The 24,623-nt window shown below is 46.4% G+C and overlaps 8 protein-coding genes across 8 annotated transcripts; 3 read left to right on the plus strand and 5 right to left on the minus strand.

Annotated features, from left to right (window-relative positions):
• Positions 1-351: 351 nt before the first annotated feature.
• AGABI2DRAFT_120153 (hypothetical protein) lies at positions 352-2,833 on the plus strand (the record flags this gene model as incomplete). Its single annotated transcript, XM_006463268.1, has 12 exons — positions 352-701; positions 772-828; positions 894-966; positions 1,018-1,291; positions 1,344-1,368; positions 1,422-1,510; positions 1,569-1,751; positions 1,807-1,827; positions 1,882-2,123; positions 2,183-2,359; positions 2,410-2,501; positions 2,575-2,833. The coding sequence occupies 12 exons, from the start codon at positions 352-354 to the stop codon at positions 2,831-2,833; spliced, it is 1,842 nt and encodes a 613-aa protein (XP_006463331.1).
• A 516-nt stretch (positions 2,834-3,349) lies between these two features.
• On the minus strand, positions 3,350-4,854 carry AGABI2DRAFT_120154 (hypothetical protein; the record flags this gene model as incomplete). The annotated part of the gene is made up of 7 exons (XM_006463269.1): positions 3,350-3,530; positions 3,582-3,861; positions 3,916-4,056; positions 4,119-4,235; positions 4,284-4,618; positions 4,670-4,714; positions 4,763-4,854. The coding sequence occupies 7 exons, from the start codon at positions 4,852-4,854 to the stop codon at positions 3,350-3,352; spliced, it is 1,191 nt and encodes a 396-aa protein (XP_006463332.1).
• Positions 4,855-5,496: 642 nt separating this feature from the next.
• On the minus strand, positions 5,497-8,211 carry AGABI2DRAFT_194179 (hypothetical protein). Its single transcript, XM_006463270.1, has 15 exons — positions 7,968-8,211; positions 7,835-7,905; positions 7,750-7,781; positions 7,671-7,688; positions 7,538-7,611; positions 7,354-7,483; positions 7,240-7,299; positions 7,165-7,188; positions 7,016-7,108; positions 6,890-6,961; positions 6,597-6,837; positions 6,459-6,543; positions 6,062-6,406; positions 5,972-6,015; positions 5,497-5,922 (listed from the first exon to the last, which is right to left on the minus strand). Exons 1-15 carry the CDS (start codon positions 8,123-8,125, stop codon positions 5,756-5,758), a joined length of 1,614 nt encoding a protein of 537 aa, XP_006463333.1. The 5' UTR covers positions 8,126-8,211; the 3' UTR covers positions 5,497-5,755.
• Positions 8,212-9,130: 919 nt separating this feature from the next.
• Positions 9,131-11,973, minus strand: AGABI2DRAFT_194180 (hypothetical protein). The gene is made up of 18 exons (XM_006463271.1): positions 11,726-11,973; positions 11,631-11,674; positions 11,541-11,567; positions 11,454-11,485; positions 11,384-11,401; positions 11,259-11,332; positions 11,076-11,205; positions 10,963-11,022; positions 10,888-10,911; positions 10,749-10,841; positions 10,678-10,693; positions 10,571-10,626; positions 10,392-10,523; positions 10,224-10,335; positions 10,084-10,168; positions 9,678-10,022; positions 9,579-9,622; positions 9,131-9,517 (listed from the first exon to the last, which is right to left on the minus strand). The coding sequence occupies exons 1-18, from the start codon at positions 11,890-11,892 to the stop codon at positions 9,342-9,344; spliced, it is 1,635 nt and encodes a 544-aa protein (XP_006463334.1). The 5' UTR covers positions 11,893-11,973; the 3' UTR covers positions 9,131-9,341.
• A 249-nt stretch (positions 11,974-12,222) lies between these two features.
• Positions 12,223-14,382, minus strand: AGABI2DRAFT_194181 (cytochrome P450 benzoate 4-hydroxylase). Its single transcript, XM_006463272.1, has 6 exons — positions 14,132-14,382; positions 13,686-14,048; positions 13,168-13,630; positions 12,718-13,113; positions 12,566-12,665; positions 12,223-12,502 (listed from the first exon to the last, which is right to left on the minus strand). The coding sequence occupies exons 1-6, from the start codon at positions 14,373-14,375 to the stop codon at positions 12,431-12,433; spliced, it is 1,638 nt and encodes a 545-aa protein (XP_006463335.1). The 5' UTR covers positions 14,376-14,382; the 3' UTR covers positions 12,223-12,430.
• A 1,414-nt stretch (positions 14,383-15,796) lies between these two features.
• On the minus strand, positions 15,797-16,435 carry AGABI2DRAFT_225041 (hypothetical protein). The gene is made up of 3 exons (XM_006463273.1): positions 16,322-16,435; positions 16,070-16,264; positions 15,797-16,008 (listed from the first exon to the last, which is right to left on the minus strand). Exons 1-3 carry the CDS (start codon positions 16,426-16,428, stop codon positions 15,834-15,836), a joined length of 477 nt encoding a protein of 158 aa, XP_006463336.1. The 5' UTR covers positions 16,429-16,435; the 3' UTR covers positions 15,797-15,833.
• Positions 16,436-21,565: 5,130 nt separating this feature from the next.
• On the plus strand, positions 21,566-22,840 carry AGABI2DRAFT_73349 (hypothetical protein; the record flags this gene model as incomplete). Its single annotated transcript, XM_006463274.1, has 1 exon — positions 21,566-22,840. A coding segment is annotated over one exon (1,275 nt), but the record flags the coding sequence as incomplete, so codon positions are not given.
• Positions 22,841-22,876: 36 nt separating this feature from the next.
• Positions 22,877-24,501, plus strand: AGABI2DRAFT_225045 (hypothetical protein). The gene is made up of 6 exons (XM_006463275.1): positions 22,877-23,436; positions 23,504-23,579; positions 23,633-23,693; positions 23,743-24,072; positions 24,130-24,345; positions 24,397-24,501. The coding sequence occupies exons 1-6, from the start codon at positions 23,127-23,129 to the stop codon at positions 24,457-24,459; spliced, it is 1,056 nt and encodes a 351-aa protein (XP_006463338.1). The 5' UTR covers positions 22,877-23,126; the 3' UTR covers positions 24,460-24,501.
• Positions 24,502-24,623: the final 122 nt, after the last annotated feature.

Here is a 24,623-nt window from a genome sequence, read left to right on the forward strand (position 1 = left end):
CATGTGCATGATGTCAGATCACTGCGCCTATACCATGCCAGTGCAGTGCCCAGCTTCTCTGACTTCTTTCTGATTCTTACCGCGAGGCGGCACAGCCAACAATAAAAAGGCTCATGAGCATCTGGCCAGTGGAGGCCTCCAACGACACGCTTCCAAACCTGTCCTTCTCTCGACTGTCGTAGGATGCGTAGTAACACAGCGGGATCGGCTCTTCTTCGAATTGTCAGGTGGTGGTTAGACTGTGTGTCACCTTTTCTGCGCCAGATGAGCCCCAGAAGATTGCTTTTGGCGCAGAAGAAGGTGTGTTCGATGTTGCGGCGCTTGATCCTGCTTCCAACTTTCAGGTTTGGGATGCCATTACAAGGAGGGGGGATGACTGTGGGCAATACTGTATGTTGTAGCACGTTTCCGTCGGATCCCAGCAGCACGCATGTGGCCTTGAAATGTGGAGACTTACGGGAAACCACGCTCGTTGCCTCGCCTTTGTCCGAAAACACCAATTGGTTCGGGGATGAAAGAAAAGCAATTATACATTCGCCAAGGAAGGCTCCAGGTGCTCTGACAGAAGAAGAAGAGGAAGGCTTTATGGTGAAAAAATATTTCGATGAAGTGGAGGACGCTCCAGAACTTTCACAAGTTGTGGAAGGTTTGTATCCCGTCTCTGTCGACGACAGCGAAAGATATGAGCGGAGAGTCACGATGTAGGTTGCTTGAGGTTCCTTTGACTTCACGATTTACTTCACGACTCTAATCTCAACTCGGGTTGTCTAGACCAAAAGGTTCCTCTGACGATTTTCTTATCCCGTTTCCCATGGAGTCTTGTACTCAGTAAGCCTTGCCATGTCGAGGTCTATTTTAAACCAATTATGTCTCTTTCAATCATCTCTTGTAAGATCTATTCCTCCTTCGCCCTGGGTCCGCTGTGTTCATCCTGAGGGAGCAGTCTATTTCTGGGACTCCGGCCGAGTACGTTCACTTGCTTTTGACTTCACCTCCAACTCACGTGCTTTATCTCAGAGGATTGTCACTGATGCGGATATACTCAATGACGCTGTCTGTGGTCTTGTGGAGAATCGACTCAAAATGATTCAAGATTATATTGTAAAGTATGACATCGTGTCAGCCCGCCTGATGCATGTGCATCTGTACCTCGAACACTACCCAAAAACCTCTAGCTTTGGGTATTACTTTGTCGACCATATCAAGCAGACCCTGTTTTGGTTGGACACGAAGTACGGACATCCTATCGTCAAGGAGCTCCAGACGCCATCTCCTAGTCTTAGACATGTCGGTGATTGCCATACCATTAACCCTACGGGATTCGGTCTTATGTTAATATTTAGGATTTGAACTTCGGTCACAATACTGGTAAACCTATCCCTCGGTGCTCGGACACTCAAATCGATTTAATCGGGTCGTAGGTTTCATAACGAATACTTTCCCCATCTACTGTGTCTTTCAAACGACACGCTATCAGAACTCCAGGACACTTTATGGCACGCCGTCGGTGGTAGGCTCCCTTATGATACCTACACGAAGTACATGCAATACTCAGCATCAAACTACAGACCTACTTACTTCATCGGGGTCCACTTACCCATTCACTTTAGCAGAAACAAAGGATATGCAAAGGCTAGTTGCAGAGTTTATTGCTCACCATCGCGAGAGCTCCAATGTCCGTGGTTCCAATAATTTTCGAGGTGGATCAGGCCTTTCAAATGGAATTGACGTCGGGGCTCGAACAATAATTTGTGAGTCAAGGATTCTATCTAGAAACTTGGACTGTTTTCAAGGCCCCTACGAAAGGCCGCTTCCTCGGAATACTGCGTATGTCCATGTATTTTATTATGATCAGCGTCCCTCATTGTTTTTTTTTCAAAGTCCACCATCGCTTTCTTAACTTCCATGGAGAAATGCATGCTCGACTTAATCGTGACCAGTCCGTTTTTCAGAAAACCAAGCGAACATGGTTTATGAGTCTCGTCTCAACTCTTCTATTGTATGCGCCAGAAACATATCTCCAAAATATCCAGTCTCTCGCCGTTGATGGTTTAGTCGACAAACCGTCTTGGAATAGACTAACTTCTAATCTCACAGAGGAGTGGAAAGAAAGCATTCTATATGTGCGTACTGATCATTTCCACTGCACTTGACTGTCCTTGAGTTTTGTGTATAACATCAGGCTACCGTATTACTGACTTCAAACGTTTCGTTCCTGGCTATACAATCGTTGGATGATTCAGGGTCTGTGGGTTATCGCTGCCCCGCTCAAAGAGTCAGCTATCTTTCAATTGCGCTTAGCATTGGCGCAGTTGTGCTTGGACTGTCCTTAAGTCGACAGTACCGTACGACACTCAAGGTATGTCTCCTTTTGCTCATTTTGGTGCTCCGCCTCTCACAGACTTGTAGCGTGATTTCTTCGCAAATCGGAGTGCAACGGCTTTAGGATTTGAAACCCTCGCTATAATGCACAGCTTGCCTCATACTCTACTTGTGTGCGCGTAAGTGAAACCAAAAAATCTTCAGGATAAATTCAGGATAAATTTAGGCCGACTTAAAATGGTCGCTTTATAGAATGGTTACTTTCTTCCTCGCCTTCTCAATTATGTGCTATCAATCTCGCGACAAAGTTGCAATTGCTATATTGACCGTTGCCTGGGTCACGACCGTCCTTTTCTTACTTTGGTGCATATCAATGTCGTATGAGCCTACACTTTACGAAGCCTTTGGTTGGCCTAGTCGGAAATACAACCAGCTGAAGCATTTGATTGGAGAAAAGCTAAAGAGTCGAAGTGCTATTAAACAGCATGCATCTGAGGAGGCGAGTGTGTAGTTGTGCGTAGGTCGCCACTTTCGATGTATATATACGGCTGCACAGGTGCAGATGGTCAAATTCTCATTATGAATATTGTTCTGATAATCGTGAATCAAGAAAAAGTCATGGACGATTACTGCGTCCCTATTATGTATTTCAATGGTTCAACGAGACATTAATGAGTAAAAATAAGAAAGGAAGTCCAAAATGACCAGGCAAATGTGCGTGGCATACCTGAGGACCAAACATGACGATCAACCTCCCACATCTTTGGCTGAGGCCCTTCAGGTTTCTGTGCCTTATGGACGGGTGTAGCGATAAAGACAAAAGCAGAGTGGAATACCAACTGTCCCAACCAGTGTGGCGGCGAATGCGAGGTGAAAACACGTGAGTCCAATGAAAAGCCAGTATCCGAAAAAGATGAACAGGCCCCAGTTGAAGAAAGCGCCTGGAAGCGCGAACGCAAACGCAAACATCTGAGTTCTATGATTCTCGAGGACCTGGTCGCCGAACCAGTCAATCTGCAAAGAAATTCTAGTCTCGTTCACTTCCGAATTGACGAAAACTCACGACTTCAGCAGGGTTATTGTGATGGGATAACCTATTGTGTTGTTGAATAAGAATGAGCGCAGTCAACAGGCTGGCGCTAAATTGCATGGCTGAAATCGCAGCAACTACCCTAGATGTAGTAATGAAGAAAAACGAAGCATGAAGCCTTCGTGCTGCTATCAAAAACCATTCAACATTTTGTTTGACCTCCACTTACAATAACATCAGGAGAGATGGCATGGCCTGCTCTTTCCAATCACGTACTCGTTTTTGAATGAAGTCTGATACTCGATAGGATTGGACAAATTTGTCAACAGACAGAGTATCCATTTTCTCGCGGAAATACTCCGATTGCTTGAATGTCAAGAAGCACATTATCCCTGTGCAAAACCCGTTTATCCCTTTATCCCTGTCTTCCTCTGACTCGACGTATACAGAGTGTCTTGAATCAATTCGAGGTGTTTCCTCTCCATAGAGATTGTGGAACCTGCTTGATACTGCAAATGATATTGGCAAGCTGTAAGGCCAGCGAGGAAGGAGATGTAGCTTACAAATAGCGCCCCAACCGCGGGCGATTATGCTCACGATTTCTGGTTTATGAGTCCGTCCGCGACAGCCCTTGAGTATATCGTAGATGGCATTTGTCTCTTCAGCCGGATGGGTGAAGGTTGAGTAAGATGATGTAATTTGGTCTGACAAGTGATATTAGTTCGTTACAACATTTGATTTGTTGAATTTTGGTCGGAGCACGAACCAATTCTGATGTACGAGAATGCGTCGAGCAGCTGAAGGAGATTTTCCTCCCGTAAACCTCCGAAGTGAGCAGGGAAACGATCAATGTGTTGCCAAAACTCTTGCTCGAGGGCAATTCCTGTGCATCATTGAGCATAGCATAGAGGCATATCCAGGACAAGCTTACTCAGATGTGAAGCGGAGACGACGGGTGAAAGCCCAACATCCTCTGTCGTGACACTCTCTGTCCAAAAAAGGGTCTGAGCCTGTTTGTCGACAAAGTAATAAAAGCAATCCAGGTTTTCGTCGACGCGAATGTAAAGTTCCACATCGGTAAAGTCACTCCTCGTTTTTCCGACCTCAGAGGTTATATGGTCGATCCACCTTGTCGCTTCAGATGCTATCTCTGCGGAGTATATCCAGGATTCAGTGACAGTCACCATCGACTTGGCATGACAGAAATAGGGTTTTCCCTCAGGCTGAACGTGCGTAGACCAGCCTTGAGGCTTGAATAAGGTCGACCTTTCCTGCATTTCAGAGCCCATATTAATGAACTCAAGTCGAGGGACTTACGAAGCATGAGTTCCTATGTCAATAGTCAAGCTCGTGGATTGACTCCTGTACCACAGATAAGGAAAGATATTGAAGACATAAAGAGGCACACACCGCTTGTTCTGGTTGTATCGCGACTGATCTTGGCTTGGGCAAGTCGCATGGAGGCGCCCTGTCGGTGTAGAAGGTACAACGGTTGAAGTCATGGTTGTCTAGGCAGTCAATGGATCGACCGTATTTATTTCACTGGATTTATTGTGTGGCGTCGCATGGTGATCGCAATCAAAAAAACATATCCCTTTGTTTAGGTAGTTGCGAGCAACACAAGACCAGAGGCACAGGATTGCACAACCGCCACAATAAGTAAACCACTCCTTATTGTGCGCGTAGTAGACAGCGAGCCCACTTCCTGTAATTCATAAGCCGGCCGATGTTGGGTTACTCGGAAAATGTGTACCAGAGGCTGAAAACTTAAACAGGCTCGATATAGCGTGTTGAGAAATGGAACAAGAGCAGCCAAATTCAGCGAGTTGAAGTGCACTAACAAGTTGAAGTTATTTGGACTTATTATGATGCAGTATGAATATCTTTCCAGAATTAGGAATTCGCCGCTACAACAGCTTTTGACTATACCGCCCAGTTCCAAGTCAGGTCCGCCCAGACAATGAATTAATACAGTGAGGCCAAGAAAAGCCTTTGGACCTCGGTAGCTCACCTGGAGATGGTTTTACCTGCTTTCGAACGAGATAAGATGAACTAGCTGTTCCGTGTTTTTCTTATAGTAGCACCAAGAGATTGCAAGCACTCAGGCCCCTGGCCTGAAGTCCCTCGTTAACATCGCAGCATCATTGTTGTAAACCCGACGGCGGCGGAACATCATTGAGAGGAAGTCCTAAGTTTTCTGGCCGACTTTTTAATTTCAGTTGGTCCGAGTTTGATCACTCTCTCCACTGTTGTGCAGCAGTGCTCCCTGCACGTCACCGCGTCACCTCTAGCTTGCGCCCTAAAGTTCCAACTCATTTCCTACCTACATCAACCCATATCGTACAAAAAGTGGCAAAAATACAATAGGTTAATCCACCACCGCATCTCCGCGTATCACACTCACTATTGTCCTGTGCGGCTTGTTGAAGGCAACATGGGATGAGGACTGATCAATGGAAGGGGAGCATCTGGCGATTGCACCACAAATCCTGGTTTCGGGGGAACTACTTTGCCGGACGTCGTAGCGAAGGCCGGGGCTTCGAAAGGATGCGCTTCAGTGTTGAAAACATCTGCAAGCCGAATCAACAACCAAATCCTCAAGCTATCAAGTTCACTCACATTTGTCCAGATGAATGTGTTCTGGGTCATCGAACGTGAGATACCTAACTCGCTGTCAGCTTCGTTCCAACTCCTCAAAAAAAAACTTACAAATATTTCAAAACCTCAGCGAACCAGAAACTTTCTGTATGATCTCTCAGACCCCCCGCTGCATTATTCACGTTATTCAACCCAGCAAAGCCGTTTTGTGTGGCAAGATGTTCATTGAAGCTTTTCACAGCAGCCGCGGCTCGATCCAGATATTTCTGATCACCGGTGGCCCTGAAAGCATAAAAGTTGGATTCGAGAACTTCCGGACGGAGTATATAAGCTCCACTCGTAATGTAAAATCCGTGTTGTTTGTAGAAATCGAGTTGAGCTTGTGTTGGTGAACTTCCTCCAGTGAAATCACCGTCGTCAGAGATAAAAGCAAAACCTTCAGGACCAATGCCGGTCCTGCAAAACAAACGTTTACGAAAGATCAGCCACGAGAGATGGAAAAGCTTACTGAGTGCCGGCGTAGGTGTTCCAACAAGCATCAGTGAGTTGTAAACCAATATCCACAATGGTTTGGTTATCCAACAAGCGGCCGCCTGTTAGAGTAATGTTAGCGAGAATCTCCACAAAGAACCATTGGAAGTCGGACCTAGTATCCAATTGCCACCATCAAAGCAGGCGAGATGCGAGCCAACATGCCTGATTCGCCTATTCGAGTCGAAATCGGCTAGGTAGACGTGGTTTCCAACCGTCGAAGTCCGCAATAACGTCTTGATCGAAGAGTCGATAGCAGTCAACCACGAGTCCACATATAAGTTATCATTGGTGTTGGAAAGCCTGGCGTGTTTGATGAGATATTCGAAATAGCTATCAGAGCCACCTCCCCAGGACTTGACCTCTGTATGAGCTCGCTTGACTTGTATAGTTGATGTATTGACTTACAACATAACCTCCAACAAATTCACCGGTTCGCGGGTCAATACCTTGTGCTGCAAGTTTCGGGAGAGGCGCAGGCTGAGAGAATGAAAAATTAAGCTATTAATCTTGAAGTAGTGACTCATAACATACAAGTTCAGCGATATGGGCAAGCGCCTTGATCGCGAGATCTGCATAGGTTCTATTTCCAGTATATTTCGAGAGGGTTTCCCATTCCAGAGCGAGCTAAATTGGGCGACGGTGAAAAGGAGAAATATCGGAACGAACGAGAAGTTACTCACGGTACCAGCTTCAGCTATATTCGACTACAGATGTTCAACGTCAGGATGCGCGCCAAACAACAGTCGGACACGTACATTTCCTATTGAAGGCCTGTCGCTCGAGAAATCAAGGAACGAAAAAGGGATGACGTTATTCTGGTTTGTATTATCAATGCGAAGTCTCGCAGACAGAGCCTATGTCAAACTTACCCGAGAGAACGCAAAGGCCAGTTTATCACCCAATTCTCTTGCCCTGTCGATGAGCGCTTGGTGTTTCTTGCCAGTCAACTCATATGCACTAAGCAGGCCCCCGAGGTACCGGATCGTGGTTTCGAAAACACTATGCCCCGTCTCAGATTTCTCGATGCAGAACAAAAAAAATTCATGGACGCACCTGACGGTAGAAGCCGTTTTCGATTCACTAAAGTCAATTTTGCTTGAAAACTCGACAGCTTCCTCAAGAAAATCCTTGAAAAGATGTCCTGGTCAAAAGCCGACATTGATTTAACGGAGCCATCAACACTAACATCAAGTCCCATGATTGCCTATTAAAAAAGGTGATATGTGATCGGTACGAGTGTCAGCCGGAAAACATAATGAACATACCATAGTGCTCATGCCATCGACAATCGAAGCACCTAGAGCCATCTCCTGAGATCATCGGTCAGAAAGGCAGAGAAGATAGTCTTACCCCAACCATTTCTATCGTCGGTAAATGATTCACTCAAAGGCAAAAGACTATCGTGCCCGAAAGCAAACTTCCTAATCACAGAAATTGCTTCATTAGTATGCATCAAGCCCCTCTCATCAATACCAGAACTCACCTATAACCCTCGTAACTCTTAGTGAAGATATCAACCACAGCAGCTTTATTGGCAGCTGCACTATTCGGAAGTTCTATGTTGGGTTTCTGTGCCGACCCAGCGAGAATGCCAGAAGGGAGAAAAGCCAAGCCAAGGGCAACTAAAAGTCTTGGAATCATCGTCTCACGACCAGCTCTTGAACGACGACTGAACCAAAGTCACAAGGGGATGGGCTAGAACAGCGACCGCAACCGAAGAGAGTCGCCAACCCAGGAGCGAAAGGCAAGTGCTTTTATACTTCATAGCTCGCCATGAACCTGACAGTCGTCCCTGATATAGATCAGCGGGAAAACTTAGGGTCAGGGACGCATGGAAGACGAACGAAATCGGCTGATTCTTCGAGGACCGAGGGTTAGGAGCACGCATGCCTTATTCTTTCTCACTCCGTAGAGCATCCACGAATCGTTGTACATGAAGGGACTAACACCGTTCAATTCTCATGCTGTCCAATGTGTGGAGAGATGTGGATCAGGAATGGCATGAGAGGAAGAGCTGAAGCTAAAGCGACAGGAGAGTTCAAATTCAAGGTGAGAGCCCAGACTTCCAAATGTGGTTAACACATGGTATGTAGCAATGTGGTCCCAACCGCGCCTGGTCGCAAATTTGAAATGACAGCACATCAAGAGGTCAGCAGCCATATTGTTGCATGTGCATACAATAGTATTTATGAAGGGAAAGCACCCAGTCTCTCTATTATTCCGCTCTGCGGAAAAGAAAAAAAAAGAGGAGGCTTCTGTCGACGTGGAACGCGCCTGTCCAACGGTGGGATGACAGTGGGAGGATCCCCGCTTAAAAGTTAGAATCGCTTCCACCTGGTCGTCGGCAATAGCGGCGATAGTTGGGCTTACATCGAATAGCTTAAATCGTATATATACATATGTACAGAGGTTTTCTAAAATCTATAGAGATATGAGTAAAAAGGGGCAGAGCATATTTTCCGCGAATGCAAACAAGTTTTAGGCTCAGGGCTGCGTGACAAGGAGAGGGTACTAAGAAAGGGTATATCAGGGTATATCGGATCAATCGCCAACCGCCTGGTAAATAAATAGCCTTGAAAAGCCGTTCAGGTCATAACAGTCTGTATCATTCAATTTGGAAGTGGACCGACGACTTTTTATCAACGGGGTAAAGCAAAGATTTGAAATTCCGCGACGTATAAAGTAAGAAAGTAGTCTACATACATGTACGTAGAGTCCTGAAGGAATGGGAACCGTATGGAAAGGTCCCAAAGTAAACGAACGAATTTTAATCAAAAACGGTCACACCAACCGACTCGGATACCGGATAAGTAGTTATAACCAAACGAAGGCCAAGGCATTGTTTGAAAAAAATATCTCAGAGGGGCTCGGGAATGTGGGCGGGGAATGAAGGATTGTTGCTGTAAACCGGTAGAGGACTTTCAGTCATACTCGGCACGAAATCTGAAGTCTCCGGAGAAGGGTCAAGAGGCGATCCATATGTCTCCTTGGTAGTAGGGATTCTGAGAGGATGAGCCTCGGTGGTGAAGATGTCTAATGAGTAAGGTAAAGAGTTTATTGAGCATATTCGATTGAACTCATGAAATCAGCTTACATTCATCCAAGCTGAAGCGGGAAGGGTCATCAAAGGTGAGGTAACTAGAAACGAAGACGACATCAGACTAGGCCTCTAAGCATCGAGGAAGTCACGTACAGGTATTTCAGTGTCTCGGCGAACCAGAAACTCTCCAAGTCATCGATTTTCATGGAATTAGGGTCGTTCACATCCTGAATTGGAGCATACGCATCGTTGACTGCAAGGTATGTCGCAAAGCTGCGAAGGGCACTAGCAGCACGATCGAGGTATTTCGTGTCACCTGTAACTCTCCACGCATAAAAGTTTGACTCCAAAACTTCTGGGCGCATATCATAGTACGAAATTATCGGATAAAATCCGTGGAGCTGGTAGAATGCTTTTTGTGCTGCTGTCGGGGCGGCTTGACCAGTGAAATCACCGTCGTCAGAGGCAAAACCAAAGACTTCCGGTCCAATACCAGTGCTATCACCGACGTATGAGTTGACAGAGAGAGATATAAAGAAGTGTAAGATATGCAACTCACGCAGTGCTGCTATAGGTATTCCAACAGGAATCGACGAGTTTCAAAGCAACGTCGACGATTGTTTGGTTGTCGAGTAACTGACCACCTTAATAACAAGGAATTGGATGGAAATTCATGCACGGATAACAATGACCATTTACCCAATAACCAGTTTCCTCCGTGGAAACACGCCAAATGAGAACTGATGTGAACAATCTGCTTGTTGGAGTTGTAATCAGCGAGGTAGGTTTGAACTGTCTCCGTGTTGGTATTCTGCCACGACGTATGAGGTGATACTAAATTTTCGATAATGCAGCAATTATCCTGACCTTGAGCAAGGTGCGGATGGACGAATCAACAGCAAGCTTCCACGTGTCAGCAAATAGCGAGTCGGCGGTATTGTTGAGACGAGCATATTTGATGAGGTACTCAAAGTAGCTATCGGAACCTCCGCCCCAGCTCTATTCCATAAGCAAAAGATGAAACTGCAAAAGCCAATGGGACGTACAACATAGCCGCCGACCGGCGAACCGCTCCTTGGGTCAAGGCCTTGTGCCGCAAGGCCTGCACAACGTCAGTTCACTGTACAATGAATTTAAAAGAGTAATAACCCACCTGGCAATGGAGCAGGCTTTCGTTGAAGGTTAGCCTTTGTGTTCCAGCAAATCCAAATACGTGGCACTTACATTGGTAGCGATGCGACGCGAAGATCTTTCTGCAAGCTGACGATATGTGTCGTTTCCCGTGTACTTGCTCAGGGTAGACCATTCAAGCAGTAACTGGAGTAGAACTTAGAAAGGTAAGCAGTAAGGACTGGAAACTTACAGTTCCTGCTTCGGCAATGTTGGTCTGGATATACCAAAATCAGAAAGGGAATGGAAGGCAAAAATCAGAACCAACATTTTCGACTGCCGGAGTATTCGTATTGAAATCAATATGTCCAAACGGAACATCATTGTCCTATCAAATAACTTGAGAAATTGATGCAGCAAAGTAGAAGGTATCAATCGTGCCTCGACCCAAGCGAAGGCCAGCTTGTCCGCGAGCTCCTTGGCCTTTTGAAGAAGAACAGGGAACGTCCGATCGCTGAGTTCGTAGGCGCTCAACAAGCCTCCGACATACCGAATGGTCGACTCGAACACACTGAATGAGTCCGGGATTAATACAATGAAATCGATTGATAGACGACGACTGACCTAACAGTGTCAGGTGTTTTGGACCTGGTGAAGTCGATCCCAGAAGTAAAATCGACAGCCTCAGAAAATTCTTGCTGAAGAAATAATTAGACTTGTCAACCCTTAACAGGAAGTCCAAAACTAACGTCCAAATCCATAACATTCTACGTGGAATATGAGCATGGTAGCATATACCCACAAGTCAAATCAACCCACCATAGTAGACATTGCATCCACAATAGTAGCACCTTACAAAACATCTATCATTAGAGAAAAGCATTGAATCAAGAGGGTCATGCTTACCCCATCCATTACGTCTGTCAACGAAACCTGAAGCGTATTAAGGGAACTTTAGAACTCGCTATGTAGTGCAGCCAACAAAAAAAACCTTACCTCCAGACAGTGGCGCGAGGTCATCATGACCGAAAGCTTGTTTCCTACACGCAACCAATCACATTAAACCGAATTACACGCGCATGCAAACCTACACATATGCTCTATAACTCTTCACAAAAACGTCCTTGACATCATCCCGAATGCCCGCAGCGCTGTCAGGTACTGTCAGGTCTGGCTTCTGGACATTGGCAGCCGAGGCGAGCAACGAGGAAACACTAGCGATAAAGACTGTAGTAAGTAGAGAGCGTGAGTGTACCATCCTGTCGAGAGAGGGGTACAACTTCGAATTGAAGTAAAGAGTGACCGAGAGGCCGATAGAGGTTTAGAAAGTAATTGGGGGAAAAGCAGACTAGTCATTTTTCGCATTCATCCCGCCTTTATATTTCGTTAAATTTTGGTTTTTAGTTCGATTGGAAGCGAATACGTACGCGCCGAGGTTGACAGTGATGTCACTAATTGTGGCAGAAGGAATCTTTGCCATATTGGGAAATCAAACATGCCGTAGCCCACACAGACCCTTCCACCGACGCAAGATTTCGGATTTAGACTGGCCGGCAATTGAGAGCCGCGACTAATGAAGGTGGAAATCGCGCCACGATGGTGACGACGAGACGACTAGGCATCAAGCTGAGAGGAAACACGACTCGGAGTTGATGAATGAGTCGCGTCGGACAGAACCGCGAGCTATCACCGCATTGCGAGAGGTATAGTGCATTTATATCATAATACAAGTGAGAAACTAAATTACTAGTCGACATATGCGCACCATTGTCCATAGAAAATGTCTCTCAGAGATATCAAATATCTCTACGTTTAATACCCACCCGGCACGCAAGAGGTTTTCTCAGGAAACCTTCCCGCGTATCAAGCTAAAATCATGCGAAGATTAGTTCCAACAGATCAGAAATACTTTCAAAAGTAACAATACGAACTATTAGGTCAGGGTCCTCAAGAACGATGTCATATCGGCGCATGATAGATGCGAGGATGATCAGAAGTTCCATGCTCGCCAAATTCCGACCCACGCAAGCACTATCGCTATCATGAAAAACATAGTAAATCTCGGCGAGGAAGAGTAACATACCGAGGACCATAAGAGAAGGGGTTGAACGTTTTTTGCATCAAAGTTTGATCACGTTCAAACCACCTTTCGGGACGATAAGCTTCGAAATCTTCACCCCAAACCCCACGATCACGATGAATGGTGTAGCTCGGCACACTAAGGACAGTACCCTCTGCGAAAAATTGCCCACAAACCATCATACCACCCTCGGGCACTTCCCGGGGTAAACCAACAGAGGAAGTCGAGTGAAGACGGAGACCTTCATTGATGCAAGCATCGAGGTAAGGCAGATTTTTGACTTGTGCTTCTGTGGCCGTAAACTCATTCTCCGTTCCCAAGTGCTCATCGAGTTCCTTCTGAAGTTTCTCCTGAGCACCGCGGTTTCTGGCAAGGTAGTAAAGAATGGCACACGTCGAACTTGAATCGGTAATCAGCATAATGACTCTCAAGATCATAGAGACTCGAACTTACTTTGAAGTAGTATCAGACCCGGCAATGAGGAGAGTGAGGGCTTCTGCCGTCAACTCCTCTCGCCCCAAAGGTTTACCCTCACTGTCACGCCCAGCCTGGAGGTTGCTCAAGAGATCATTACGATCTGTGGGTGTAGCTAAGCGTTTTGCAACGGCTGCGATGGCAATACCAGCCAAGTTCTTGACATCCTGAGCACCCTGTCTAAAACCCGGCAGACGACGAGCGATAGGACGCCAGTATGGAGGAAGGGTACCCATAGTCAAAGAGAATTCGCCCCGGCCATTCAGAATTTGGACGGCGGGGATTTCCATAACCTCAATGCTCGCATCTTCTTTCCCATAAGACTTCATCATGCTCTTCTGATCTTTGGGAACCACAGCACTATCCTTGGCGGCCTGGAGCATCCCAAAAGGTTCTCCAAAGGCAAGATCACCAATAATATCAAAAGCCAGGTAATTTGCCCCTATATTCAATGTTTAGCACGCCAAACGAGGAGGAAATACATAATATAAGCTTACATGGTAAGCAGTCAAGCCACAGCCGTCCATCCCTACCTTCCCACCCGCCCTCTCCGTCATTCCCTGACATACCCTTCACAGCCATATCGTACAAGCGGTCCCATTGATTCTGAAGCTGAGCAACATACATACGAATATGAGGCTCAAATTCTAGGACGTTCTTTTGCGAAAATATGTGGGAAACAATCTTTCGCTTGCGGGTATGTTCGTTACGGTCTCTGACATTAAAGAGACCTCTCCGGATTGATACAAAAGCATCGTAAAATATGGACTTGAGTGCACCATTACCATGCGCATAGACGATTTGCAATGCCTCGGGGTTCGCGATCGAAAGATGGTTAGGCGCAATACGGACGACAGGGCCTGTTACGAAATGACGCAAGTAGAGCGGGTTGTCAGACGACTTAGTGGCGGTGTGATACAAGATCCGAAGGATATTAACATACCATATTTGAGATGCGCCTCGTGCACAAGTTCCGAGCGGTGGGCTCCTTTGGATACGCATGTCAACCATATATCGCTGAACTTTGCTATGAAAGGACCAGGGTATGCTCGAAGTCCGTGCGGGTCCCAAAGCCAGGGGAGTAAGTGGAAAGCCAAGAAGGTACCAGGAACAGCAAAGGCGACTATCTGGAGGTCAAGTTTGTCATAGAGTTCGAGGAACGTGTCGGAGAGTCTATCGAGAATCATGGTGGAGGGAAGGGTGGCACATTGGGCAAAGGCTAGGGGTTAGCTTTAAGTATGTAGGTTAATTTGCGACGAAGCGTCATGAGCTGATTGCCGTGTCCGCTTTCCGACCAGATGTTCACATGAGCCACAATATCACTGGCCCTTGATTCAGCCTTTTCGGCCTGCAATCCCAACATCCGGCCTTTGTTCCGTACCGGCAACCAAATCAAGCGAAGAAGCTCAACCCAAACCTGCATGCACTGTACGACGGGATCGGCTCCAGGTTCACAAATGCATAAATCAGTGCTGAATATCAGTGAATATCACATTCGACTTCGATCCCCTGAAGCGATTCCGATAACAGTGATCTTATTATGTACCGTTGCGACCGAGTTAAATATATTAAGACACCCATCTGAAGAGAACCAAAAAAGCCTGGTCGAAACACGTCCACTCATACCATATTGAAGAAAGGTAATTCTCAATAAGGAGACTGTATGTTACTCCATATATGTCGCAATCCCTGAACAATTATAAAAACCAGGGGGAATCACAACTTCCCATCAATTCTCGCCCTCCGAGCAAAGCGGCTCCTCGTGGTGAGGTGTACAATTGTTAATATCAAGCAGCCAGTTACTCCAGGTTCATTTTCTCATGCGCCACCCTTTCTCCCACCTTTTCGCCACTGTATCCTTGTCAGAAGACCCACGTAATGTGCTGTAACTCAAGAAGGCGCACCCGCCTCTAGGTCCTATACCAGTGCGCCACATTAGGCCCTACGATATCCCGCACTCCGCCTCTTTCCACCGCCTACGGAAGGCATCGTCCGAAAGCGTTAGACAAATGTCTTTTGATAACCCCGGTCAGAACGTCCAACGTCCGGATCATCACCTAGCCAGAGTTATGTAAATAAACCATTCATATTTTCTGCGGCCTGCCACCTCGTCACGAACAAAGAACGCGAGCTACTCTTTCATGTCACAATAAAACGGCTTAAACCGCTTCTCTGCTCCAATGCCGAAACTCATACACTCGTAACTTTATAAGAAGCCATTCCGCCGAGAAATAAAATAAGTAGATAAATAGCTTGAGCAATCTACATACGAACCCAGATCGACACACTTTCCGGCGAAGAATAATTGAAATCCACTCTCAAGTCATTCAACTCGGCGGAAGAAGTGGCTTTTCTCTCCTACAGGTGTCTTGAATATTGACATCGCCTGGAGATACATATATTAAATTGATTAGCCATCCAACACAGGCTACCGATCCACCTGAAGAAATCCCATCAAGCATCAATGACAAGAAAAAAATATGATACAGTTGCACACGAGTATCAGAGAAGCATTACCAACATCATGATCTAAGTAAATGAGCAGAGAGAAGAAGGAAGAAGTAGCGACTGCAGCGTAAGTATAAATATCATACTATGACAAAAAAAGAAAAAAACAGATGGAACTTCTGATCGCAAAACGTCGATCAGTCATCCATAGTCCATCCAGCCCTCTGCGCGTCTTTCAACAACACCGTTCTATTAGGGTCTCGATCGAGATCGATACCCTCTTTCCGGGTAGCGCGCACGAAATCCGCAATCAATTCCGCAGGATTCCCCATCGTATCATCCTCCTGCCACGTAGCTTCACCCAAGGGGTAACTAAAGAACGAAAACAGCCGTTGAGGGAAAAGGCACCAATAAGATTGAAGGTATTACTCACCCTTCCCATTCAACCAAATACACCTCCACACGTCCGCTTCCGCCTTCCACCTTCGTTTTCCTCCCCACAATCCGTTTCACCCAAAACTCATCCGACGACGATTTCTTATATGTACAATCCGGTCTCGCGCAAACTTCAGTTGTCGATGATGCGGATCTGCTTTTGTTCTTCTGGCTATCACCTGTACCCCGACTCCTGCCATTGAAACAATTAACAACAGCTCATGAAATGAACGAAAAGACGTTTTCTCACCCAGCAACAGTACCAGTAGCCAAGCAAGGAGGACAAATATAGTCCACGTCATCTTTCAATCTATCATCCCCCATCGATATCCCAACACACCCGTAGTGGTACCACATACTACACCTGAAGGCATGAAAATGAGTACACGGTCCATTTGTATACAAAAACCGAAAAATCCTTACTTATCACACTTGACGAACTACGAAAATAAGATTCATCAGCACCTCGAACCCTCGAGACCGTAAAAAACATAAAACTCACACTCCTATCAAATCGCCTTTCACCTCGCTTCAAAGGCCATCTCGTCCTAGTCGTGGACATCCCTTTTGAGCTTGAACCCGAACCCGAAGCAACAGCATTTGAGATATTCCTATCATCCGACCGACCTCTAGCTCTCTTCAACGGCGGTTCCTCGCCCTCATCAACGACTCTCTTTTGTCCACTGGTAGGTGCATCACCACCCGGCCTCACCTTCCTCTTCACCTTCGTCATCGCCTTGTTCTGTCTATCCCGAATACCGTTCAAATTAAGTATCGGGACCTTCGCCGTCCCACTCGATTTTTTCTCATTCCTTGGTTCGTTATGAGGTTCGCTATCCGAAGTAGATTCAACGACTTTAGGCGCCTTGAAAGCTCGAGCAGGTATCACTTCCGCATCATCACTATCCTCCATCCCAACAGGCATCATTTTCTTTTCCTTTTCCTTCTTCTTCTTCTTCTCGTCTTCTTTCTTGCTCTGTTGCTGATCCTTCTCCTTCTCCTTCTCTTTCCCCTTCTCCACTTTTCTCCGCTGCTCATCCACCGCCTTTGCAATTTTAGTCCTTGTAAGAAGAGGACTACTCGTCAAATCAATACACTCAAACGGATCTTCCCTCTCCCTCTCCTTCCCCTTCCCCTTATCCAACACCAGCTCATCACCACCCCTATCCGAAGGAGTCGAAGGCGTCGACGAAAGACAAATCGGATTTTCCTCACTCCGTCCTTCCCCATTCCCATTCGTCGCAGAAACCACTCGTTTCCTTTTCGGCGTCACCACCTTCATCGCCTTACTCGAACTCTGCGACACTTTCCTCATACTTCCACTTCCTCCTTTCTGATTAACACGACGCGTTGCATCAGGAGAAATAGACGCAGAAGCCCTCGTCCCAGTCCCAAGTCTATCACCAGTAAGCCCCAACATCCTCTTCTTCTCTTTCCCACTCCTCGTAGGCGTCACCAACTGCACTTGCTTAACCTGCTCTTTCCTCCTCCTCCCACTACCACTACCACTCCCGCTGCCACTGCCACCACTAACCCCAAAAACACCATTCAAACTCGGCATCATCATCTCATCCAACTTCCTCTTCCTCGCATACCCATTTGGAGCCAATGAGGATTTCGTCGGCGAAGGTGAATTCACAGGTGAGATATACTCTGGGAGTGCAACTGGTACAATCGGTGCAGCCTCTTTTTGTTGTTGTTGTTGTTGTTGTTGTTGGGTGCGATTATGCATTTGAATGGAAGGTGTCGGTGATATCACAAGATTATTATTCGAAACCTGAGTCGACGGTGGCGGTGTGAGTTCTACAGAACTGTCCCGCTGCGCGTCACGAGAAGCAGTAGTAGTAGCAGCAGGAGGCGGAGGCAGAGGAGAAGAAGAAAGAGGAGAAAGAGGCTCAGGCTCTACTTCGTCGTTCCGAGGAGGAGAAAGTTGCGATTCAACAGGCTGGACCGAATCCCATAACGGCTGAGTTGGTAAATCCTTCTCCAGTCCATTTTGACATGACAAGTCAGCAGCAGACAAATGGTCTGTTTCATGATGATGATTCTCAAACTGGAGTTGCGAACCATTGTCATCAACTTGCATTTGTCGATCGAGTTCTTCTTGTCCTTGTCCCTGTCCCTGTCCTTGCCTTTGTTCCTCCTCCTCCTCCTCCTCCTCCTCCTCCTCCATTTTTTCAAATAAGTCACCACCATCTTCCTCTTCCATTCTTTGAACCGACGCTCTCGCATCACAAACATCCATTCTCAAAGTACCCATGTCTATTGAAGATTCGATAGACATGGAGATATCATCACTTCTCACATCACCACCATCCAAATCTCGAGACGTTTCTTCCTGAACAACCCTCACTTCTTCCCTTCCTTTATCTTCTCCTCCTATTTGACTTTCAGGGATCAACATCGTCGCTACTTCATCCTGAGTTCCAGACTCCTGTCGAACATCCCCCATTAGTTCATCTTCAACCTCTTCCCGCATTTGACTCTGAGGAATCAATGTCGCTTCTAGATCAATCTGAGACTCTTGTCCACTTTCCCGTCCATCCTCACCACCTCCAACCTCTTCCCGCATTTGACTCTGAGGAATCAATACCGCCTCTAAATCAACCTGAGTCTCCGACTGAGACTCCAGTCCTCCAACATGCCCAACAACTTCATCATCATCTCCAACCATTTGACTTTGACTTTGCAAAACCAACATCCCCACTACCTCGCGCTGAGTCTCAGACTCAATCTCAATTCGTCCTTCTTCTTTACCCTCTTCCCGCGATTGACTCTCCGTCAACAACGACCTCACTATGCCAGTTTGAGATTCAGTCTCAGGAACAACTCCATCATCTTCTTGCGAAGACAACAACTCATCCATCTCTTCCCCCTCCTCCTCTTCATCATCATCATCATCATCGCTCTCATCACTACTCTCAATCTCAGCCAAAGTCGTCAACTGAACCGCCACACAATCGATTTCATCCGACGAGGCACTAATCGGAGGAACGCGAACAGCAGCACAACTCGAATCCGGCGAACCAACTTGTTGTTGATTTTGACAATCATGATGACCATGATGATGGTTTTCTTCGCCTTTATCATCGTCATAGTAAGGTCGTTGAGATCGATCAACAATCGGGGACGAACGCGGTTCATCACCAAACGAACCCTCTCTCCCTTTCCGCGGTGTCAACTCCATCAAGTGTTTCTCCACAGCATCCGTAGATGAACTCTGACTCTCATCCTGTTGAAAAGGCGGAGAAGACGGCACCAAATCCAATCGTGAAAAAGAAGATGCAAGAGGAACCTGAGACTTGACCATCAAGTTTCGAGATATTTGATCTTCTTCAGTCTCTCTCTGTCGTCGTTGTGGTGACAACTCTCCATTTTCCTGTTGTACGATTTCTTTAATAGGAGTTTCGTTCAATGTTGCTAGATCTGGGGACATTGAATGGACTGAAGAGGGACACGAATCGGGTAAAAACAAGGGTGTTTTGTTTTTCACGGAAGGGTGTGATTGTAGCTCTTTTGCTACTTCGGGGTATCTTGTCTGGTTTATGTCGTCAGCGTCAGCTAGACAGTTCATAGATAACACTCACCTCTTCCACAAGCGGTGTAGGCGGACAGGACATTGCAAGAGGCACGACACTCTCGTCTTCTTCAACCATCGTCTGCACTTCTCTAATAGAACTCTCCCCTGGTCCTATCATCTCTTCATCCGGGTTCGTCTCCACATCATCACCATCATCTCCTCCCTCTTTCTCCAATTCACTAGGATACTGAAGTGCAGGTAACTCATCCATAGCAAACGACGCTATCGGCATATCCTTTTCCTGCTCTCCCAAAAATTTCATAATAGTCTCACCACGAGAAATTTCACCAGGTATCAAAGGTGAAATAGGTGAAAACAAACCTGTCGAGTTCGACATTGAACTCGACACGGAACTCGATGATGATGGTGAGAGGCGGTGTGGTCCTAAGATTATGGGGCCAGCAGTGGATTCGACGTGACGTTGTGGTAATTGAGACTGACAGGGTTGAAGTTGTAGTTGTACAGATGCTTCTTCCGATTGAGAATGTGTGAGTAGTTCAGGAGGCGATGGTAGTTGTTGGATCTCGTTGCGCTCTGCGGAACAAGGTCTCGAATCAGAGGAAGAGGAGCTATTGGCATTGTCTCCTGGTGTTCTCGGTGAACGTTGAGGCAGGGGTTGGAATTGACAAGAAATTGCTATATATAGTACCAATTATCAGCTTCAATCCATCAACAAGTGAACAAGACGAACATTGAGATGGAGCGGAGTCTGTCAAGATCAAACAAAGTGTGATTAAGCAGTGATAAACGCGCACATCAAAACGTACCTTCCACTCCCCAAGTGAATTTCGTGGACCATCGGGCAGTTGCAGGATGGTTCCCTTGCCGTTGAACGGAGCAGATCGCAGAGTCTGCACTGGAGGACTCGGAGATGAGAGGTGGTGCTGGAAGGTGAGGAAGAGTTGTTCGAGCACTCGAGCTCGACTCCGCTTGAGCCTCATGTTCCAACATCTGAACATCCACTGATGGTACGGGGCCTAAATGCGCGTGAATAAGCTGTTATTAGGTAGTTGACGACGGCATGAACCTTGAGATTTCATCTGAGCACGACCCGATTGAACGCTCACTAAACAATCGGATACGAGTTAAGATGAAGTTTCAAAGTATAGGAGAAATGCATACGAGGAGCGACGGAGGAGGAAGAGGATTCTGCATGAGTCGGAGGTGTAGTGAAACTCGAGTTTTGTGCACGAACAATCGTACTCAAAGTTTCATTCATATTCGCAAACTCAGTCGACATTTTCGATATGTCGTGTTCAACTTTTGATGAACTAGAGGCAAAGGCCGTTTTGAGTGAATCGATATCGGCGCGTAACGCAGCCAACTGGGGCGAGAGGACTTTCATGAGTATGTGTGGTTGGGCTTCAAGCAGGGAAGCGAGGCTCTGCATGTGGGCCGCAAAACCTATGTCATTGCTGAGAAACAGTGGCGGAGGTGCAGCAAGGGGCGGCGGGTGATGAGACTGCATTTGTGGTGGATGTGTAGTGTGGTGATAACGGGAGTGCTGAGGAACACCCGCGCGCGACGAAGGAACATTCTAGACGACATGAATCGACGCGCGTGGGAGAGACGACTCGAGACACTTACGGTGGATGGATGGCGTGGATCTGTGAAAGAGGGCATGAGAAGAGCGGTGCAGCCAGGGCCACAGACGCGCCTCGTTTATCCCGGCCCGGCCCTCCGCGTGTCTGTGAGTGACGATGAAGCAGATAGGCATTATCGGAGCTGGACCTGCAGGACTCGCCGCTCTCAAATCTGTCCTGGACTGCAAGGCTGCCAACTGGCGGCCCGTCGTCTTTGAATCTCGTGAAGAGGTCGGTGGCGTCTGGTAAGTGACAACTCACCACCATACAGCGACATCGACTCCCATCGCCCGCTAGGTTTCCATCACCCGCGGACGCTGCAGACCCGCCTCTCACTCCCCTCTACGACTCCCTCACCGCCAATCTTCCCCACCCCCTAATGGGCTATCGCTCATTCCTCTTCCCACCCGAAACCCCTCTCTTTCCCAAAGCCGAGGTCGTCCACCAATATCTCAAAGATTTCACCTCTCACTTTTCTCTCCGCCCCCATATCAAATTCTCAACCTCGGTCACTTCTGTCAAATTTACCCCTGAACAAAGTCGACGCTGGCTAGTCGAAACCTCAACCCAGGATTCGTACTATTTCGATTTGATCATGGTCTGTACTGGGCATTTCCGCTTTCCTCTATACCCCTCTATACCTGGAATATCGGATTGGCTCGAAGCGAAGAAGGCTTCACACTCCGTTTACTATCGTCACCCTTTACCCACTCACAAAGATAAAACTATCTTGGTAGTCGGAACAGGTCCCTCTGGCGTCGACCTCGCACGCGATCTTCATGAATTTGGATGCAAAGTCCTCTTATCTGGTTCCGCCAATAATCTCTCCGTCACCCTTCCATCCAGCATACAACACCGTCCACATCTCGCTTCACTAGACTCTCCTTCCGATGGTATAGCCACTTACACCGATGGCACCATGGACAAAGGCATAGACTACTGTTTCCTCGCCACCGGTTACAAACTACATTTCCCTTTCCTCCAACCTCCTCTTCTCCAAAACACCTACCCCAAACCAATTCCACCTCTACCTTCAGAATTACATAATTCTTCATATAGTCTCTTCCCACTCGCTCAACATCTTTGGCCACTTCAAAATCAATACCCACCCGAATCCATTGTGTTTTTCGGTCTCATCGTAAAACTAGCACCACTCCCCGTTTACGAAGCTCAAGCTCGTGCAGTCCTCCACGCCTTTCACATCTTTGATTCTGGAATCGAAGAGGGTACGGGTGCGAGGGGTATTGATGAACAAACAGAAGCAGTGGATATCATGACGCGTTGGGAATATTTGAAACAAATGTATAAAGGCGATGAAAGGAATGTCATTAAATTTTGGCATCAGTTCGAGGAGACGGAGCAGTTTGCGTATAGAGATCATTTGGCTGGTTTCGTTCAGAAAGATTCGTCTCGTGTAGAAGATTGGGAATACGAAGCCTATCGCAAGAAGATCATATTAAGAACTACTTGGGTCAAGATCGAGAAAAGTGGGCAAGCTGATAAATGGTTAAAGGATGTTGGAAAAGGTGGATTGAATGATTGGAAAGCTTTGATGAAAGAAGTCATAAAATATGGTGAAGAAAACGAAGACAAGACAAGACTTTGATTTTGTGAGTAAAAAATGTTCTATACACTTTGACGGCGGATAGTTTGTCCCGGAGATATTTTTATGATGAGAAAGATTCTTGTGACTCTCTACCATCCTTCGGATTCTCCGAATACAAGTGATCTATCACATGAATCAAGCGTGGTACAAACGTCACTTCTTCTCACTTTCCGACGGGCCTTGGTTAATTCATCTCGGACCGTCTTGACATTTAACAAAGGATCATCCTCGAGGAAATCTATTCACATAAATACCCCTCTGCGTAAACCAAAAACTTCAATCAAAAATGATATTATTCTCCTTCCTCTCCCTCCTCCTCCCACTCCTCATCACTCAATTAACTCAAGCTCTAACCTACCGCGGTGCCGATTTCTCCTCCCTCGCCATTCTCGAATCTTCCGGTCGCACCTACCAAGATTCTTCTTCCTCTTCTAAACGCCCTTTCGAAACTATTCTAAGTTCTCATGGAACCAATCTTGCTAGGATACGAATTTGGACGGGACAGGAATATAGTTTGGATTATGGATTGAGGTTGGCGAGGAGGGCTGTTAATGCTGGGATGAATGTTATGGTGGATTTGCATTACAGTGATACTTGTGAGTTTTTTTGACTTTCGTTTTTTTTTTGTTCGGTTTGTTGATTGTGGGTGGATTTTGATTGTAGGGGCTGATCCGGCACATCAATCTATTCCATCTTCGTGGCCGAGAGATCTCTCGGGTTTGAACACGAAAATCTTCACGTAAGTTTTCATCATCACCTATCCCTTTTTCATTACACTTCCTCCTTCATAAGTTACACCCGCGATATCGTCAACGCATTCGCCAACCAAGGAACCCCAATGCAATTCATCCAAGTACATAACCAAAACTCCTTTACTTCTCTTCCCTAACTCACACATACAGATCGGAAACGAAATCAACGACGGCTTCCTCTGGCCCACCGCCCAAATATCCAAATCCGGATTCTCTCCCCCCTCCCAACTTCTTCATTCAGCTGCCAATGGTGTACGTTCAGCCACAGGAGGATCTTCCATCAAAATCATGGTACATGTATCCAATGGTTGGGATTCCGGTTTACAAAATTTCTTTTATGATGGTATTTTTCGACCTGGAGAATTTGCGATGGGGGATTTTGATTTGTTTGGGGTTTCGTTTTATCCGTTTTATGGGAGGGAGGCGACGTTTGAGAGGTTGAGAAGTACGTTGACGGGGTTGGTTAATAAATACAATAAGGTTCGGGAAATTTATCTGATATTTTTTTAACTTCTTAATGATTTATTTATTGATAAGGATGTTATGGTGGTTGAAACGGATTGGCCAGCTATAGGTTCATGTCCTGGTGTATCTCTCAGCGAAAACTCTATTTCTATCTCCACAAACGGTCAAATTCAATGGGTGAATGGAATCAAAAACGTTTTGAATCAATTACCTGGTGGACATGGTATTGGATTTGTGTATTGGGAACCTGGATGGATTGGGAATGCGGGGTTGGGATCGAGTTGTAGTGTAAGTGTTTATTATTCGATTCGATTTAATTTTACTGATATTTTTTGGAAGGATAATTTGTTGGTTGATAATCAAGGCGTTTCGAGGGCTAGCATGTCTATGTTTTCTAACTGACATGTATCTGTGATGATCATTCGTAGAATGAAAAAGGTTTCAGTCGGTCATTTGGCCCTAAATCACATTCGCAACCGTCAAAGGTGTTTCTATGGACCCCTTTGAAGGGTCTGATCAAATTAATGATCTGACAATCACCCTGCACATCACCATTTAATTTATCC

The sequence above is a fragment of the Agaricus bisporus genome (genome assembly GCF_000300575.1).
Source record: "Agaricus bisporus var. bisporus H97 unplaced genomic scaffold AGABI2scaffold_8, whole genome shotgun sequence".
NCBI lineage: Eukaryota > Fungi > Basidiomycota > Agaricomycetes > Agaricales > Agaricaceae > Agaricus > Agaricus bisporus.

Excerpts from the sequence above, each read along its gene's own strand:
- AGABI2DRAFT_194179 (XM_006463270.1), bottom strand. The coding sequence starts at position 8,125 with ATGATTCCAAGACTTTTAGTTGCCCTTGGCTTGGCTTTTCTCCCTTCT. Across the intron at positions 7,109-7,164 it reads ATATAGCTGAAGCTGGTACC|CTCGCTCTGGAATGGGAAAC; the intron begins GTGAGTAACTTC and ends CGCCCAATTTAG. Across the intron at positions 6,016-6,061 it reads GCTGAGGTTTTGAAATATTT|GTATCTCACGTTCGATGACC; the intron begins GTAAGTTTTTTT and ends ACAGCGAGTTAG.
- AGABI2DRAFT_194180 (XM_006463271.1), bottom strand. The coding sequence starts at position 11,892 with ATGGTACACTCACGCTCTCTACTTACTACAGTCTTTATCGCTAGTGTT. Across the intron at positions 11,568-11,630 it reads CCTCGCGCCACTGTCTGGAG|GTTTCGTTGACAGACGTAAT; the intron begins GTAAGGTTTTTT and ends AATACGCTTCAG. Across the intron at positions 10,842-10,887 it reads ACATTGCCGAAGCAGGAACT|TTACTGCTTGAATGGTCTAC; the intron begins GTAAGTTTCCAG and ends GTTCTACTCCAG.
- AGABI2DRAFT_194181 (XM_006463272.1), bottom strand. The coding sequence starts at position 14,375 with ATGATTCTCGATAGACTCTCCGACACGTTCCTCGAACTCTATGACAAA. Across the intron at positions 13,114-13,167 it reads GGGTCTGATACTACTTCAAA|TTCGACGTGTGCCATTCTTT; the intron begins GTAAGTTCGAGT and ends TACCGATTCAAG. Across the intron at positions 12,503-12,565 it reads TTGAGGACCCTGACCTAATA|CTTGATACGCGGGAAGGTTT; the intron begins GTTCGTATTGTT and ends GCATGATTTTAG.
- AGABI2DRAFT_225041 (XM_006463273.1), bottom strand. The coding sequence starts at position 16,428 with ATGTGGTACCACTACGGGTGTGTTGGGATATCGATGGGGGATGATAGA. Across the intron at positions 16,265-16,321 it reads GCTACTGGTACTGTTGCTGG|GAGTCGGGGTACAGGTGATA; the intron begins GTGAGAAAACGT and ends TTTCAATGGCAG. Across the intron at positions 16,009-16,069 it reads TATTTGGTTGAATGGGAAGG|TTACCCCTTGGGTGAAGCTA; the intron begins GTGAGTAATACC and ends TTCGTTCTTTAG.
- AGABI2DRAFT_225045 (XM_006463275.1), top strand. The coding sequence starts at position 23,127 with ATGATATTATTCTCCTTCCTCTCCCTCCTCCTCCCACTCCTCATCACT. Across the intron at positions 23,580-23,632 it reads TTGAACACGAAAATCTTCAC|TTACACCCGCGATATCGTCA; the intron begins GTAAGTTTTCAT and ends CTCCTTCATAAG. Across the intron at positions 24,346-24,396 it reads GGTTGGGATCGAGTTGTAGT|GATAATTTGTTGGTTGATAA; the intron begins GTAAGTGTTTAT and ends ATTTTTTGGAAG.